Source organism: Scyliorhinus canicula, chromosome 2, assembly GCF_902713615.1.
Source record: "Scyliorhinus canicula chromosome 2, sScyCan1.1, whole genome shotgun sequence".
Lineage (NCBI taxonomy): Eukaryota > Metazoa > Chordata > Chondrichthyes > Carcharhiniformes > Scyliorhinidae > Scyliorhinus > Scyliorhinus canicula.
The window spans coordinates 220397849-220416371 of NC_052147.1; the positions used below are offsets into that span (position 1 = coordinate 220397849).

An 18523-nucleotide genomic window follows, 5' to 3' on the forward strand; every position below is an offset into this window, starting at 1 on the left:
TTATACGCCTCAATTAAGTTACCTCTCATCCTCCTTCGCTCCAATGAGAAAAGCCCTAGCTCCCTCAACCTTTCCTCATAAGACCTACCTTCCAATCCAGGCAGCATCCTTTGCACCCTTTCCAATGCTTCCACATCCTATAATGAGTTATAGATGGGCATAGATACGCTAGGTGATTGGGCCAAAATTTGGCAGATGGGGATTCATGTAGGTAAGTGTGAGGTTATCTGTTTTGGCCGAAAAAATAGAATTATCTAAACGGAAAGCAGATTCGAAATGTGTCTGGGCAGAGAGATCTAGGTTTCTGTGTTGGTATGCAAATACAGCTTGTAATTAAAAATGCAAATGGAATGTTAGTATCAGCAAATAGAATATTGCAAAAGGACTGGAGTATAAAAGTAGAAAGGGTTGCAATTGTGTAGGATGTTGGTGACACCACATCTGGAGTATTGTGTCCAGTTTTGGTCTCCTTATGGAGGCAGTTGAGGAAGTTCACCAGATTGTTTCTGGGGATGAAAGCTTTGATTCATGAAGAGAGATTAAACGGTTTGAGTTTAGAACAATGAGAGGGGATCTGAACGAGGTGTATGAAATACTAAAAGGGATTGATAAAGTAAACGTAGACCAAAAGTTCCCCCTTATAGGGCAATTAGAACGAGAGGTCCCAGATGAAGTACTTCTTGCAGAGGGTAGTGAATTTGTGCAACTCGCTGCCCCATAGCGTGGTGGAATTGGAGTCATTAAATGGATTCAAGAAGGTGATAGATACATTTGATTTTTTACAAACGGGTTAAAGCAATATGGGGAACAAGGAGGAGGTGGATTTGAGACTGGGAAGCGATCAGCCCTGATTTGATTTGAATGGGGGGAGCAGGCTCGAAGGGCTGAATTGCCTACTTCTGCACCTAATTCCTATGATCTGTCGTTACTCGGTTCCCTGTAGCTTTATCAGCTGTCAGCCTTGGCTCCATAATACCACTTTTGTGTGTAAGAGTCAGGAGATGCATGTTCATCTCCCACTCCACAGACGAGTGCACTAAATGAACTGACTTGTGGAGGTGCCGTCTTTCATATGAAATGATATACAGAGGCATGTCTGTCTGACACGAAGATCCTGGCCGGGATTCTCCGAGCCCACGCCAGGTCGGAGAATCGCCGAGCCAGCGCTGGGGGGGGGGGGGGGGGGGGGTGGACCAGCCATGCTGCTCCGATGCCGGGACCTCAGCATCCTGGCGGGGGGGGGGGGGGCCGACACAGTGGCCAGGCCTGCGATCGGGGGCAACTGATCGGTGGGCACGCTAATTCCGGGGCCCCTGTAGGGCTCCGCTGTGTTGCCCGAGGGCCGGCGCGGAGACTGCCACAGAGTGCATGCGCAGACCCGCGGCGGCAGTGGCGGGCTGGCTTTTGGTGCCGGAGCAGCGCACAGCACTCCGCTGCCGTTCTAGCCATGAGGAAGGGGAGAACAACTGGGTCTGGAGGCCCGTTGACGCCAGCGTCACACGCGCTGGTTTTGACGCCAGCGTCAACACTTGGCCGGGATTTTGGAGAATCCCAGCCCCTATGTCAATATTTAAAGTAAAGCAGGGTGATTCTTGTTTGCTAGGATATTAACATTTGTCTGGCAATGAACATCAATAAATTAACTGGTCATTATTAAATTACCATTTGTGCAGTCTTGCTAAGTCCAAATTGACTTCTACATATCACTACATCACAGCAGTGACTATGCTTCCAAATGCAGAATTGGCTCCGCACACTTGGGGACATCCTGATGTCATGAAAGATGCTATATAATAATAATTTCTTATTGTTACAAGTAGGCTTCAATGAAGTTACGGTGAAAAGCCCCTAGTCGCCACATTCCGGCGCCTGTTCAGGGAGGCTAGTACGGGAATTGAACCCGCGCTGCTGGCATTGTTCTGCATTACAAGCCAGCTGTTTAGCCCACTGTGCTGAACCAGCCCCTCTTGGTGTTCCATGACCTGCTTAACCCCAGGTTATGACACTATCTTTTCTCTCTCTTATATCCGTATCTCTGGTCTTCCTGTGCTCTGAAAAGAACTATCTCAATATTCCATCTGCCTCAGTGTTTTAATATCACTCTAACTCAATGGCACTGAGCCAAAGTAACACAGGCCATCTTAATAGTGTCTCCTATTGGTTAAACTTTTCCCTAGAACGTTCAGCTCAATAATTTTCTCATTAAATTTCCAAAATTGGAAGTTGATATCAGCACAGCCAGGGAGGCTTGAGTATCTCGGGCTTAAGTGTAAGGGTTACCAGCTGCGTAGGCTCTACTCAAACTCAGCCTTAAAAAAGGAGTAAGACGTTGTTACGATCCCATTTAATGTTATAACTGGATGGGAAGATCTCAGAATGGAACCCTGACTCAAAAGACCGTAACTTTTACTTTATTTTATAAAACTTGGAGGAATAGAGTCACAGAACTACACATTAGAAAATAAACATTTCTCAAACATGAAAAAATTGGATTATAATGCCTTTACTCTCCCCTTAGTTTAACAAATACACACAGATTACACTGGTTACAAAGTATAACTTAAACTCCAATGGTCCCATTAAAAGTCCCTTTAACCACTTACGGACAGGCACCGGAGTGTGATGACTAGGAGATTTTCACTAACTCCATTGCAGCATTAATGTAAGCCTGCTTGTGGCAATAACAAAGATTGTACATAACGCTGCAATGAAGTTACTGTGAAAAGCCCCTAGTCGCCACATTCCAGTACCTGTTCGGGTACACAGGAAGAATTCAGAATGTCCAAATCACCTACCAGCATGTCTTTCGGGACTTGTGGGTGGAAGCCGGCGGAAACTCACGCAGACACGGAGAACGTACAGACTCCGCACAGACAGCGACCCAAGCCAGGAATCGAACCTGGGACCCTGGCGCTGTGAAGCAACAGTGCTACCGTGCCACCCCTTTTGAGACTGACCCTGGGGATACAATACAGTTTCGTAGCATCTATAATCTCGAGCCTTTTAGAATTTTACATATTTCAATTAGATCACCCCCTCATTCTTTGAAATGCCCATGAATATAGTCCCAGTCTACTCCATCTTTTATAGAACAGTACAGCACAGAACAGGCCCTTCGGCCCTCGATGTTGTGCCGAGCAATGATCACCCTACTCAAACCCACGTATCCACCCTATACCTGTAACCCAACAACCCCCCCTTTAACCTTACTTTTTAGGACACTACGGGCAATTTAGCATGGCCAATCCACCTAACCCGCACATCTTTGGACTGTGGGAGGAAACCGGAGCACCCGGAGGAAACCCACGCACACACGGGGAGGACGTGCAGACTCCGCACAGACAGTGACCCAGCCGGGAATCGAACCTGGGACCCTGGAGCTGTGAAGCATTTATGCTAACCACCATGCTACCGTAATCTCTCATCATAGGACAGTCTCCTCATCTCGGGAAACTTCTTTGCACTTCCTTTCGGACAAGTATGTCCGTCCTTGGGTAAGGAGACCAAAACTGCAGGCAGTGTTCTGAAGTGTGGCCTCACCAATATAATCGTCGTAAAATTTATTAATCTTAAACTTCAACCCTTTTGTAACAAAAGGTAACATACCATTTGCCTTCCTCATTGCTTGCTGTTAACTTTGATTCATGTACAAAGCATCCTGGCCCCTCCTGAACGAATATATTTTCCAGTCTCTCACCATTCAAAAAATATTCTGCCTTTTTATTTTTCAGACCATAATGTATGGCTTCAGACTCTGTCCTGTTGTGTTCCATCTGCCTTGTTCTGCTCACCCAATCTACCCATCCTCCGCCTATTTGCACTCTCCTTTTTAATTACTTTCCCATCTTAATAAATCAGCTGAAGCATTGTCATATACTTTGTTCTGTTCTTTGACTGTGTAAGTTAATGTGGGTGAATTCAGAGCCAATGCAGGTACAGAAATAGAAAGGAAAATAAAGATTGGATTGAGTGAGAGAAAAGATGTTTAAAAAAAAAGTAACATTTGTTTAAATTTGGGTATTCTTAAAATCTCTAACGATTATTATGTGAAAGAATGAGACAACACAATTATACTAATTAATCTTCAGTGCCATAGATGTGATTGAAAATATATTGATTATCGTATTGTTAAAAGGATACTTGTACTTGCAATGATTTAATTTGACTTTTGCGAGTTCAATTTGTATCTACCATACAAAAAGTGAGGCAGAGAATTAAACGCCAGTTTCAAAACTCTAATGGCAAAATAGTACAACTGGCCGTATCTCTTCGACATTGGCTTTTAATCCTGCAGCTGTGCTTTTCAAATTTCTGTACCAATTTTATATTATTACCAGTGAGCGTCATTGCCTCACCTTATTTTGACACACATTCTGACTCATGGACATGTTTCAAAGCTGTGCTCATTTAAGAATGTGATACTGTGCATTAATGTCCACCTTCTACAGAGCCAACGTAACGTTTGTGCTACAATCATCTATTTTGTATGCTTAATTACTGTGTGCAACAGTTATTACTGCATTTTAAGTGATAATTAATTCATTTTAATACATTTTAATTAACAAATTGATTTTAATTTGTTATCTTGGAGTTCCATTGCCCAGTTTAGAGTTTTGTGCCTAAATAGTTGGACCTAGCTTTGTTTCTATGGCTCCACCACTCCCCCGTCTGTCATATATGTCGATGCCTTTTGCAATTCTTCCTTCATTAGCGTTGCCTGGGCCAGCAGTCTGATTTAGAACATAGAACATAGAACAGTACAGCACAGAACAGGCCCTTCGGCCCTCGATGTTGTGCCGAGCAATGATCACCCTACTCAAACCCACATATCCACTCTATACCCGTAACCAAACAACCCCCCCTTAACCTTACTTTTTAGGACACTACAGGCAATTTAGCATGGCCAATCCACCTAACCCGCACATCTTTGGACTGTGGAAGGAAACCGGAGCACCCGGAGGAAACCCACGCACACACGGGGAGGACGTGCAGATTCCGCACAGACAGTGACCCAGCCGGGAATCGAACCTGGGACCCTGGAGCTGTGAAGCATTTATGCTAACCACCATGCTACCGTGCTGCCCTTTCCACCCCACCTCCCCACTACTTTTAAATCGTGTCTCCAGATTTTACTTAGTGAGTAGGAGAGACGTTGGCAGAAATACACATCAATGAATTTGTGGGCTTTACAATGAATGTGCAGAAAACGGACTTAAGCGGCTAGCAAAATCTCCCCTGTAGTTTGACAAGTACCTGGATAGAAAAATTACGAGGTCTGAGTGTAAGGAAAAACCCTGACAGTTCTCCAAACTGAACTTAGGATGGGAAAAAAGGCAGCTAGCTTGTTATCTAGTAATATTTGAATGATATTATTTGTCTGTTCATTGAGTATATACTCCTGTTCCAAGTGCCAAACTCAAAATTGAAGTACAATTAGAATGCTTTAAATCTAGATTATTGATGGGAAAGTTCATACAATGGAGAGAGTTTATTTACTTCTGCATCGTATTACATGAACTTGTATCTCATTCTTATTATGTTTACGACATAGAAATAGACCATGAGGCTCTATTGGTTTATGCTCTGCCCAAGCATCCTGCCTCCTTCATTGCATAATTAAGTATATGCTTCTGATCCTTTCTCATTCACACTTGCGCTAGTCACCTCAACTAACCCTATATTTATAACGGCCACTTTTGGACTCTTTTTTTCCCCCACCCCGCCAATTCATGCTTGTATTTTCTGAGAATAAAGTGTACCACATTTATTACATAGATCAGATTGCACCAGTACATATATCAATCAATAAGGATATTTAAATTAACAAAATAAACTAAACTACTGGGCAGCAATTATTAATGGATGCATTTTATTTACAGTATTTTGTTACAATGCATAATCTTGCGACATTAAAAAAGTGCATTTATATTTTTTAACAATTGTTTATACAGAAATGTGCCTTTCTTTCAATGAACCATAGATCTTGTTGTTTTTCAGGATTGCGTAGTTCATATGCCAGTCAACACAGTCAGCTGGGACATGAATTGCGTTCTGCCATGTCTCCTGATTTGCATATTACTCCCATCTATGAAGGAAGAACACTTCAAAGCCCAGTTTATCGCAGCCCCAGCCATGCAGGCGTTGAACTTCTTCATGGCGCTCAAACAGCAGTGTTTCGTACGGGATCAGGTAATGAATTTGTGCGTTTCTTTTGTCTTGATCATCAAGAAAAACCATACTACTGAAGAAAATAGTTTTACTCTGAATTATTTGGCAGTCAGCTCTTTGAATATGTGTTTAATATGAAGTGGGAACAAAAATATTGATTTGATCAACTAAAATAACTAAATAAAAAGTGTAATAGTAAAATTGTAGATTTATTGGAGAATGTAAGTTGGCAAGTTGCCCCACTCCTGCTGGCCACTGATCCCTGATTCCCCGAGACATTGCACCCATGCTTGCCTGGCCATCACGCCTCCCAACTGCTGCTCTGTTCTCGCTCGGGTGGCTGAGCCTCCAGCATTGACCCTTGATGACCAAATGTGCTCCTGGCTGGCTGTCAGGCCTGGTGGCCTCTGTCCTTTTGGCTGGTTGCCCGCTCGCCCTCAGTCCTGTCCTGGAGGTAGAGAGTCGCTCTGCTGCTCCCTTCGGCCTTTGGCCAGCCTCACTGAAGGCTTTGCAGGCTCGCACCCCAGTATTAGGCCAGCGATCTCACTTTTGACCTGGGCTTCCCGCCAGACTAAATATCAGAAGCCTGTCTACTGCTTTGCTCCTTCAGTCAATGAAAGTTCAAAAATTTCACACCAATTCAGGAGATCTGTGTCTGCACTGCTCTAAGTCCCCATCACCTCTCAAAGGCCGACAAACTCTTTTCCTGCTCTAAAGGGGAGCTAAAACCCTTGTTTAAGAAGGGTAGCAAGAGTAATCCAGGTAATTACAGGCCAGTGAACCTTATTTCAGTGATAGGAAAATTATTGGAGAGGATCCTTTGAGACAGGATTTACTCCCACTTGGAAATGAGTGGATGTATTAGCAAGAGGCAACATAGTTTTGTGAAGGGGAGATAGTGTCTTACTAACTTGATCAGAGTTATTTTGAGGAAGTGATGAAGATGATTGATGAGGGTAGGGCAGTGAATGTTGTCTACATGGACGTCAGTGAGGACTTTGACAAGGTCCCTCATGGCAGACTGGTACAGAAGGTGAAGTCGCGCAGGATCCCAGGTGAACTGGCAAGATGAATACAGAACTGGCTCGGTCATAGAAGATAGGGGGTAGCAGTGGAAGGTTGCGTTTCTGAATGGTGATCCTGGGAACGTTGCTGTTTGTATTATATGTAAATGATTTGGAGGAAAATGTAACTGATCTGATTAGTAAGTTTGTGGACGACACAAAGGTTGGTGGAATTGCAGATAGCAATGAGGACTGTCAGAGGATTCAGCAGGATATAGATGGTTGGAGACTTAGGTAGAGATGGCAGATGGAGTTTAATCTGGACAAATGTGAGGTAATGAATTTTGGAAGGTCTAATACAGATGGGAAATATACAGTAAATGGCAGAACCCTTAAGAGTATTGACAGGCAGAGGGATCTGAGTGTACAGGCTCACAGGTTACTGAAAGTGGCAACACAGGTGGAGAAGGTAGTCAAGAAGGCATACGGCATGCTTGCCTTCATTGGCCGGGGCATTGAGTATAGAAATTGGCAAGTCATGTTGCAGCTGTATAGAACCTTAGTTAGGCCGCATTAGGAATATAGTGTTCATTTCATTTTTATTTTCATTTCAATTCTGGTCGTCCTACTACCAGAAGGATGCGAAGGCTTTGGTGAGGATACAGAAAAGATTTGCTGCCTGATATGGAGGGCATTAGCTACGAGGAGAGGTTGGAGAAACATTGTTTGTTCTCAGTGGAACGAAGGATGTTGAGGGGTGACCTGATAGAAGTCTACAAGATTGAGGGGCATGGATAGAGTGGATAATCAGAAGCTTTTCCTCAGGATGGAAGAGTCAATTACTAGGGGGCATAAGTTTAAGGCGTGAGGGGCAAGGTTTAAAGGAGATATACAAGGAAGGTTTTTTACGCATGAGCATTCACCAAAGAGAAGGAATTGGTGGATGTTGAGTCTGGAGAAGGGTATGTAGATAGCCTGGGTCACATTGAGATCCAAAAAGACGAGGTGTTGGGCATCTTGATAAATATTAAGGTAGATAAGTCCCCAGGGCCTGATGGCATCTACCCCAGAATACTGAAGGAGGCACGAGAGGAAATTGCGGAGGCCTTGACAGAAATCTTTGGATCCTCACTGTCTTCAGTGATGTCCCGGAGGACTGGAGAATAGCCAATGTTGTTCCTTTGTTTAAGAAGGGTAGCAAGGATAATCCAGGGAACTACAGACCGGTGAGCCTTACGTCAGTGGTAGGGAAATTACTGGAGAGAATTCTTCGAGACAGGATCTACTCCCATTTCGAAGCAAGTGGATGGATTAGCGAGAGGCAGCACGGTTTTGTGAAGGGGAGGTCGTGTCTCACTAACTTGATAAAGAGTTTTTCGAGGAGGTCACAAAGATAATTGATGCAGGTAGGGCAGTGGATGTTGTCCATATGGACTTCAGTAAGGCCTTTGACAAGGTCTCTCATGGCAGACTGGGACTAAAAATGAAGTCATATGGGATCAGAAGTGAGCTGGCAAGATGGATACAAAACTGGCTAGGTCATAGAACAGTAAGAAGTCTTACAACACCAGGTTAAAGTCCAACATGTTTGTTTCAAACACTAGCTTTTAGAGTTCTGCTCCTTCCTCAGGTGACCAGGTACTTCCTAATCAACAGGCTGTATGATCTCTCCACTTCCTCTTTTGCTTCTAGCCACTTATCAGACAGCTACGTATCTGCATTGAATCGCATTGTCACCTGGTCCAGTTGTCTGAAACCCAAATCGGGGCCAGGATTCTCTAAAAACGCGGCTAAGTGTTGACGTTGTTGTCAACGTGCCTCTTGGCCCAGTGATTCTGTTGCCCACAGGAGTGCTCTGCGCTGCTCCAGCTGCCGTATGCGGCCCTGCACTGCTCGCCGTGGGTCTGCGCATGCGCGTGCAGGGCGGCCGCGGGTCCGCGCATGCATGCAGCAGCCGCTTGCGGGCTTGTGCAGAAGAAGGTAGCCCCCCAGATCGCGCACACCCGCCTGTCGGTGGCCCCCAATCACGGGTCTGGGCGTCATGGAGACCCCCGCCCTCCCCAACCAGGATGGCGAGGGTCCGAGCTCCAGCCGGGTGGAACCATAAAGGAACCACGCCGGTGGAACTCGGCTGGTTGACCACGGAGAATTGCTGCGGGGGCCTCTTTCAATGGCCCCCGACCGACGCCGTGTAGGACCGGCGTCGCGGGCTCGGAGAATCCCAGCCCTGGTTTCTCATTTACACTGCCTTTTTCAAATTATCCATAAACTTTGAGACATTAATTACATATTTTGAAATAAATAAATGAATCGCCAAGAATATTGTAAGATTCCAAAACTGATCCTTCAGACACCTCATAATCTTTTCTAACTTCTAAAATTCAGTTCCATCCTTTTTGAAAGAAAAAAGCGTACAAATAGCTGTGAAATTAAATTATTCTGCACTAAATTGATTAAACTACCTAAATTGCTTTGGACAAAGCAACACAAATGGTTCTTTTGTAAAGCTGGTTGCATGTCTAGCATTGCACATCAGGATCTCGTCTATGAATTCTTAAATAATTATTGATATGGAACCTTGTCAGCAGCTTTCTTCATATGAAGCCAAATGGATCCAGACCTTTCTTTCGGTTTTAGCATCGATCCATCGTAAAAGTACTAAAGAAGTAGTGATGAAATTTTGTACCCTCCCATGGAATTACACTTCATGTGATGGTGAATTGCTTTGCATCACAATTGGCTCCATTTCAGTTACACTTAGTGTACAAAAATAGCCTCATGCTTTGCAAATGTCAGCAAACTGTTTAGTGTACAGCAGGAGGAAAATGGCAAAGTCGAAGAGATAGAAAGGAAGGAATCAGAAAGACAACTGGGAATTGGAAAGCTGATGATTAGAGCCTTTCACAATTTTACGGTGGCATGGCAGAGTCTTCCTGGTTATGGTATGGTAGTCAGTTGTGTGCTCAAAAATGTAACTGCACTACTGAATGGACAAAACTTCTATATTTCTTCTATATCTGTTCTCTGCAGTTCGCAAAATTGCATCTGCAGTGCCAGATGACCATATTAAATAGTTTTGTCCACACACATTTGACATTGATACTCTAATGCGATTGACCTCCCAGCCCTGTCACAACTACTTGTGGTCTTTGTCGACTACCCCACATTTTGATTACTTCACTGTCACTTCATTTTTCACTTTCTGAATGCTCAAAAAGGTTAACATCATGTATGCAGACTAAAACATCCCTTTGCCTCCAAAAAAGCAGTTCAACTAGAACCTTTATGAAACATTTTCCATAAATGATCGTCTTTGAACTTCTCTCTATGGCGCTGACACTTGGTGCATAACAAGAGGTAGTTTTGTGCTGTTAGCCCATGTGCACAAGAACTGGTTTGGGACTGCCCAAAACTTATTTCACATTGGATCCCTTCCAGCTTTCTGTCCCATCAATCCAGGGTAGATTTGAATCTTTGTCCCATCAATCCAGGGTAGATTTGAACACAAGTTTTTGAGGTGAAACCCCATCCAACATATTCCACCACCTGATTCCTCTCCTTCATTTTGTTTAATCTGTGAATTGGCAAATGGCACAGTAGTGTAGACGGTATGGTAAATAGCTAGTGAGCTGGTGGCCTGAATGAAAAATCAATGGAATGTGAATTCTATTTACACATAGCCTGTCTAAATCTCCATGAAACCTCTTTGCGGGCCTGAACGGTAGCACAGTGGTTAGCACAATTGCTTCACAGCTCCAGGGTCCCAGGTTCGATTCCCGGCTTGGGTCACTGTGCAGAGTCTGCACGTTCTCCCTGTGTCTGCGTGGGTTTCCTCCAGGTGCTCTGGTTTCCTCCCACAGTCCAAGATGTGCAGGTTAGGTGGATTGGCCATGCTAAATTGCCCTTGGTGTCCAAAACAAGGTTAGGTAGGGTTACGGGGATAGGGAGGAGACCTGGGCTTGAGTAGGGTGCTCTTTCCAAGGGCCGGTGCAGACTCGATGAGTCGAATGTAAATTCTATGATATCTCGGAAATTGAAAAGCTGGTATCAGTAAAAGGGATTAAATGTAATATTTCCACGTTTGCTGATGACAAAACGAGGTGCGAATGTGAATTGCGAAGGGGATACAAAGAGGCTTCGTTTAATTTTATAAATTGAGTATCCAATTAATTTTTTACAATTGAGGGGCAATTTAGCATGGCCAATCCACCTACCCTGCACATCTTTGGGTTGTGAGGATGAAACCCACGCAAACTGGGAGAATGTGCAAACTCCACACAGACAGTAACTCATGGCCGCGATCGATCCTGGGACCTCAGTGCCGTGAGGCAGCAGTGCTAACCACTGTGCTGCCTTGCAAAGAGGCTTCATGGAGATTTAGACAGGTTATGTGAATGTGCAAGAATAAGCGGATGGAATATAAAGTGGAAAAATGTGAAGTTATCCACTTCGTTAGGAAGAACAGAAATGCAGAGCATTTATTGAAAGGTGAAATATTGGAAAATATTCATGTCCAAAAGTATCTTTGTCTATGAGTCACCGAGAGCTAACATGAAGTTCAGCAAGCTATTTTAGTATAGGAGTAAAGAGGCAATTGTATAAACCTTGGTGAAACCCCACCCACAGTATTGTTGAGTTTTGGTCTCCTTACTTAAGGATACGTGCCATAGATCAGTGTTGTTCAAATCTCTTTTCTCAGGATCCTTTTTGCTAACTGGTGGACCAATGGGACCCATACCGGCTGACCTCATTCTGAATGCTTTTTCTGTTTCGATACAAAGCTAGTCTTTTTTGCCATTTTTAATCATCCTAACTTCTTTATACAGTAACCCCATTTGCCTCTTGCCCTTGGCTACCCTGTTCACCGAAGGGACTGGTTTAGCACAGTGGGCTAAATAGCTGGCTTGTTAAGCAGATCAAGGCCAGCAGTGCAGGTTCAATTCCCGTACCAGCCTCCCCGAACAGGCGCCGGAATATGGCAACTAGGAGCTTTTCACAGTAACTTTGTTTGAAGCCTACTTGTGACAATAAGCGATTTTCATTTCATTTCATTTTGGGGCTGGTTTAGCACAGGGCTAAATCGCTAGCTTTGACAGCAAACCAAGGCAGATGAGCAGCATGGTTCAATTCCTGTCCCAACCTCCCCGAACAGGCGCCGGAATGTGGTGACTAGGGGCTTTTCACAGTAACTTAATTTGAAGCCTACTTGTGACAATAACTAGACAATCATTTTTGCATTTTGCTATTCTTTCTTTTATTACTGTCCTTGTTTCTCTTAGCCTTGTTAGTCTGCCTAGGTTATCAATCCCCTACCATTCTGGTGGGATGGTGGAAATATTGAACTTTCTCCCACAAACTGTCAAAGAGGGGGTTAACGAGAAATTTCCAAACTGAAACTGATAGCTTTTGCTTAGTGTTTTAAGGATTATAAAACTGAGGTGAGTAGATGGAGTTAAAATACAGACCAGTCATGATCCCATTAAATGATAGAGTAGAAATGAGGAGTAATAGTTTATTTCTGTTCCTATATTCTAAGCGTCCTAATCCTGGACTGAACAGGTTTTCAAATTCACACCCAATCTATACATGTTGCCTGTTAAAGTTAATTCCTCCACCCCTTCATAAAGAAAAACTATCTGGAGGGAGCTGAAATTCTGTGTCATCCTTTTGTTGAGACCATTATTCTCTCACTAATGGCAATCTTTGATCCTGAACTAGAATTCTACACTCAACCCAGTTCCCAGTAAATGTTGAGAATAATTAAGGTATCCTATCCGATCTTCAATTCCTGCATAAATATCAGCCAGCGCTCTGGATGATAATCCCACAACTGGCATGTCTTCAGCACAGCGCCATGAGATCACATACGACAGAATGAGATGGTGGACTTGTGGTTGGATTCCATCCCAAAATCCTGTCGCAATTATTTCTCAAATTGAGCAATCGATTGCATGAAAACACAGCAGTTAAAATTCCTCCTTGACCATGAGGAAAGCAAGGGAGGCATTTACGAAACAAAATACTTCAATTAAGACTTTACCTTAAATTCTCTCGAGGCCTGAGCAGGAGAGCAGGGAGATCTTATGACAGGAAACAAGGACCTGGAAATCTGGCGCTGAGACCTGACACACATACAGCGACCCTTCTGACCCACACTTTGAAAAACCCTGCCATTGATAAGCCATTGCAATTCTCTACCCAAGAGGGCTGTGCAAGCTCAATCATTCGGTGTATTGAAGACCAAGATCAATGTATTTCTAAATAGAGGCCCAAGTTAGCCACTCTATTCATGAATTATCACCACCCTCTTCTTAGAACAACTGTGGATATACAGTAAATGCTGATCTTACCATTAATGCCCAATTAATCCCAAGAATTAATTGGAGAAGTTATATTTATTTATTTTCAATTAAAATGGGACATTCGTCAGGGGTTAATCCCAGGAAAATAGAGCCAAGCTGTGAACAAGTCTTTACGAAAGGGAGCAGAATTTGAGAGAAACACAATGGTTATCACTGTTGCTTCACAGCACCAGGGACCTGGGTTCGATTCCCGGTTCGGTCACTATCTGTGCAGAGTCTGCTCATTCTCCCTGTGTCTGCGTGGGTTTCCTCCAGGTGCTTCGGTTTCCTCCCACAAGTCCCAAAAGACGTGTTTGTTGGGTGAAATCATAGATTTTCATAGAATTTACAGTGCAGACGGAGGCCATTCGGCCCATCGAGTCTGCACTGGCTCTTGGAAAGAGCACCCTACCCACGGTCAACACCTCCACCCTATCCACGTAACCCAGTAACGCCACCCAATACCAAGGGCAATTTTGAACACTAAGGGCAATTTATCATGGCAGTCCACCTAACCTGTACATCTTTGGACTGTGGGAGGAAATCGGAGCACCCGGAGGAAACCCACGCACACACTGGGAGGATGTGCAGACTCCGCACAGACAGTGACCCAAGCCAGAATCGAACCTGGGACTCTGGAGCTGTGAAGCAATTGTGCACAATGCTACCGTGCTGCCCCTATTCTCCCTCCGTATACCCATAGCGTGACGACTGGGGGATTTTCACAGTAACTTCATTGCAGTGTTAATGTAAGCCTACTTGTAACACTAATAAAGATTATTATTCATTCAACGTCTTTAATTTTTTAATCAATTTCAGGTGCTCCAAAAAAGGAGAGAACCAACAAACAATTTTTGGATGCAGAAATGTTTTTACACTGAATTGGCTACTGTAATTTATATTTTGTTTTCATTACAAAGCATGTATTTAAATACAAACTGTGGAATTTTGACTGGGAAAAGCTGCAGGTCATGTGAGATTAACATTTCTCTGGAATAGTACATAGAGAAAAGTGATTATTCCCACACATGATTTTAGCTGAATTTCTGTGCTGCACAGCAGATGATGTTGAGTAAACAATTAAATTTAACAAATTTATAGACATAGCCAAGATTGAGGACAGATGGGATGGTTACTGGGAAATAATCAAATATGGGATTAAAAGATAATTTTTTAAAACTTATTTTCTAATGGGATGTTGGCGTCACTGGCAAGACCAGCATTTGCTGCCAATGCCTAATTGCCCTTGATTTGAGTGGTTTACTAGGTTTCAGGTTAGTTTTGAGATTAACAATTTTTTTACATTTTTAGCAATTGGAAACCTGCAGAGATCAGCCAGTCAACACAGCACCATGACTTACCTAACCCTAACCCTAACCCATTTCAGAGAGCCTTTAACAGTTGAACATTGATGTGGGTCTGGAGTAGCATGTAGGGAAGCCCAGGTAAAGATAGCGAGTTTGCTTTCCTAAAAGGGAGATGAGTGAACCAGATTTGTTTTTACAACCACAGTTGAATGATCGCTATTAGTGAGACTAGCTGTCAATTCCAGATTTGGTAGCCTGAGCCCCTCAGTTAGTAGTCCAATGACATGACCACTACACCACCACCTCCCTTCCTTTAATGCGGTTGAATCTACAATTGTGTTGAAACATAGTAACAATGGGATTTAGTCTGCACTTTTAAGAAAAAAAATAATTCATGGGATGTGGGCTTTGCTGGCCAGGCCAGCATTTATTGTCCATCCCTAATTGCCCTTCCACAGTGTGGCTTACTAAGACATTTAAGAGGCAACAACATGGATAATGTATGATGGGGGGAGGTGCGCAGGAAGACTGTTTTCGTACATGTCGATGAATGAAGCTTGTAACAGTTATAAATCACAATTTTATGAAATTTGTGCATCAATATGCATAAAAGTATACTCTATTGGTTTCTAAGCACGTAATGACATAAGTTGGGATTCTCCTTCTACGTGTGTTGGTCATAATTTTGAACCTGATTCTATTAAATTCACCCTGATCAATTTGTTCAGGATAAATTAGTTAATATTGTTGCTTGGATCTATTATAGAAAATGTGCTTAAAATCCTTGTTACAACATTTTAGATTTATATCCACAAGCTTAGTACAGTTTTGAGATTAACAATTTTTTTACATTTTTAGCGATTGGAAACCTGCAGAGATCAGCCAGTCAACGCAGCACCATGACTTACCAAAGAAATAACTTTGCTCTAAATTCATTGGGTAATTACAGTGATCCATTCAGAGCAGTTCAATACCGACCATCTGAATCTAATTATTCCAGACTTCATTATACCATTCCAGCTGATGAAGCTACAACAAGGTCTCCATCAATTGACAGCATTCAGAAGGATCCAAGGCAAGTATCATTAGGGTTGACTTGTAGAACTATGTTGTAGGACACTGTTTACCTTACTAACTGAAACTGCTTTGATGTTGGTTTTGAAGTAGTAAACTATAGCCAATGAACAAGAAGATTGATTAGTAAATCCAACTTTTCTATCCTCCCACTAAATCTGATATAAATTCTGCACATCTCAAAAGATAAATTGAAGATGAGGCAGCTCATCCATTAAACATATCTCACTTCTGATCAAACAAGGAGTATGGCTTGGGCACATTTTTGTGAAGTTTGGTGAGTGCCAAGAGTTCAGGGTAATGGGGAAGGAGGTGCTCTTCTACTGTTTTAAGCCTCCAATAGTTTGGTGAGTTTTCTTCCTTTGTATCCAAGCTAGGGGAGTGCAAATCAACTCATAAGCCGGTGCACAGTGAGTATCCATGATAGAGGACAATGTGTAAATAGCTGCATAATTGAAAAACCTAAAGATTTAAATAACCCTCAACTGCGTATAGGAGAACACTGCAACAAACTAATTGGTGATTAAAAGTATATAATTGGAGGGCGGCATGTGGCGCAGCGGTTAGCAGTGGGACTGCGGCGCTGATGACCCGGGCTTAAATCCCGGCCCTGGGTCACTGTCCGTGTGGAGTTTGCACATTCTCCCATGTCTGCGTGGGTTTCACCCCCACAATCCAAAGATGTGCTGGTTAGGTGGATTGGCCACGCTAAATAGCCCCAGCGCCAGGGTCCCAGGTTCGATTCTTCGCTGAGTCACTGTCTGTGCGAAGTCTGCACGTTCTCCCTGTGTCTGCGTGGGTTTCCTCTGGGTGCTCCGGTTTCCTCCCATAGTCCAAAGACGTGCAGGTTGGATGGATTGGCCATGATAAATTGACCTTCGTGACCAAAAAGGTTAGGAGGGGTTATTAGGTTACGGGGATAGGGTGGAAGTGAGAGCTTAAGTGGGTTGGTGCAGACTCGATGGGCCGAATGGCCTCCTTCTGCACGGTATGTTCTATGTTCTAGATCGCGCTCCTTGTATCTGACACCAAGACTCAATACTACAGAGCCGAGAGTAGTATAGAGGGGTGAAATCAAAAATAGAAATTATGAAAGCAAAGAGATGGTATGAAAGAATTTCACGGTGAACCCAAAGATGTTTCAAAGAGAACAAAAGAACAAAGGAAAGTACAGCACAGGAACAGGACCTTCGACCCTCCAAGCCTACGCCGACCATGCTGCCCGTCTAAACTAAAACCTTCTACACTTCTGGGGTCCTCTATTCCCATCCTATTCATGTATTTGTCAAGATGCCCCTTAAACGTCACTATCGTCCCTGCTTCCACCACCTCCTCTGGCAGCGAGTTCCAGGCACCCACTACCCTCTGTTTAAAAAAAAAACTTGCCTCGTACATCTCCTCTAAACCTTGCCCCTCACACCTTAAACCTATGCCCCCTAGTAATTGACCCCTCTACCCTGGGAAAAAGTTTCTGACTATCCACCCTGTCAATGCCCCTCATAATTTTGTAGACCTCTTATTGGGTCGCCCCTCAATCTCCATAGTTCTAGTGAGAACAAACCGGGTTTATTCAACATCTCCTCATAGCTGATGCCCTCCATACCAGGCAACATCCTGGTAAATCTCTTCTGCACCCTCTCTAAAGCCTCCACATCCTTCTGGTAGTGTGGTGACCAGAATTGAACACTGTACTCCAAGCGTGGCCTAACTAAGGTTCTACACAGCTGCAACATGACTTGCCAATTCTTATACTCAATGAAGGCAAGCATGCCGTATGCCTTCTTGATTACCTTCTCCACCTGTGTTGCCCCTTTCAGTGACCTGTACACCTAGATCTCTCTGACTGTCAATACTCTTGAGGGTTCTACCATTCACTGTATATTCCCTACCTGCATTAGATCTTCCAAAATGCATTACCTCACATTTGTCCGGATTAAACTCCATTTGCCATCTCTCTGCCCAAGTCTCCAAACGATCTAAATCCTGCTGTGTCCTCTGACAGTCCTCATCGCTATCTGCAATTCCACCAACCTTAGTGTCGTCTACAAACTTACGAATCAGACCAGTAACATTTTCCTCCAAATCATTTATATGTACTATGAACAGCAAAGGTCCCAGCACTGAACCCTGTGGAACACCACTAGTCACAGCCCTCCAATCCGAAAAGCACCCTTCCATTGCTACTCTCTGCCTTCTGTGACCTAGCCAGTTCTGTGTTTCATCAATACATTCAGAGTAAGATGATCACTAAACAAAGAGTATGACCCATAAAAGACCCATGTGTGGAGATGGAAGATATGGTGTATTTCTTTTTTTTTCTTTTTATAAATTTAGAGTACCCAATTAATTTTTTCCAGTTAAGGCGCAATTTAACATGGCCAATCCACCTCCCCTGCACATCTTTGGGTTGTGGGGCGAAACTCGCGCAAACACGGGGAGAATGTGCAAACTCCACACAGACAGTGACCCAGAGCCGGGATCGAACCTGGGACCTCGGTGCCGTGAGGCAGAAGTGCTACCACTGCACCACTGTGCTGCCCCTATGGTGTATTTCTTAATGTTAGTTAATGTATACTACAAAAGAGGGAGACGATGCAGACATTGCAGTTGAGAAGGAGTGTGAAGAAGT

General features: G+C 43.6%; 1 protein-coding gene across 5 annotated transcripts in view; it reads left to right on the forward strand.

Annotated features, from left to right (window-relative positions):
- The window catches only part of pkp4 (plakophilin 4), a 322789-nt gene that overhangs the window by 168122 nt on the left and 136144 nt on the right, over window positions 1–18523 (forward strand). For all 5 annotated transcript variants that reach the window (XM_038789587.1, XM_038789589.1, XM_038789588.1 and 2 more), the window contains exons 8-9: window positions 5998–6189; window positions 15679–15895. In XM_038789587.1, the coding sequence (XP_038645515.1) occupies window positions 5998–6189; window positions 15679–15895 (409 nt within the window). The remainder of the gene's footprint in view (window positions 1–5997; window positions 6190–15678; window positions 15896–18523) is intronic.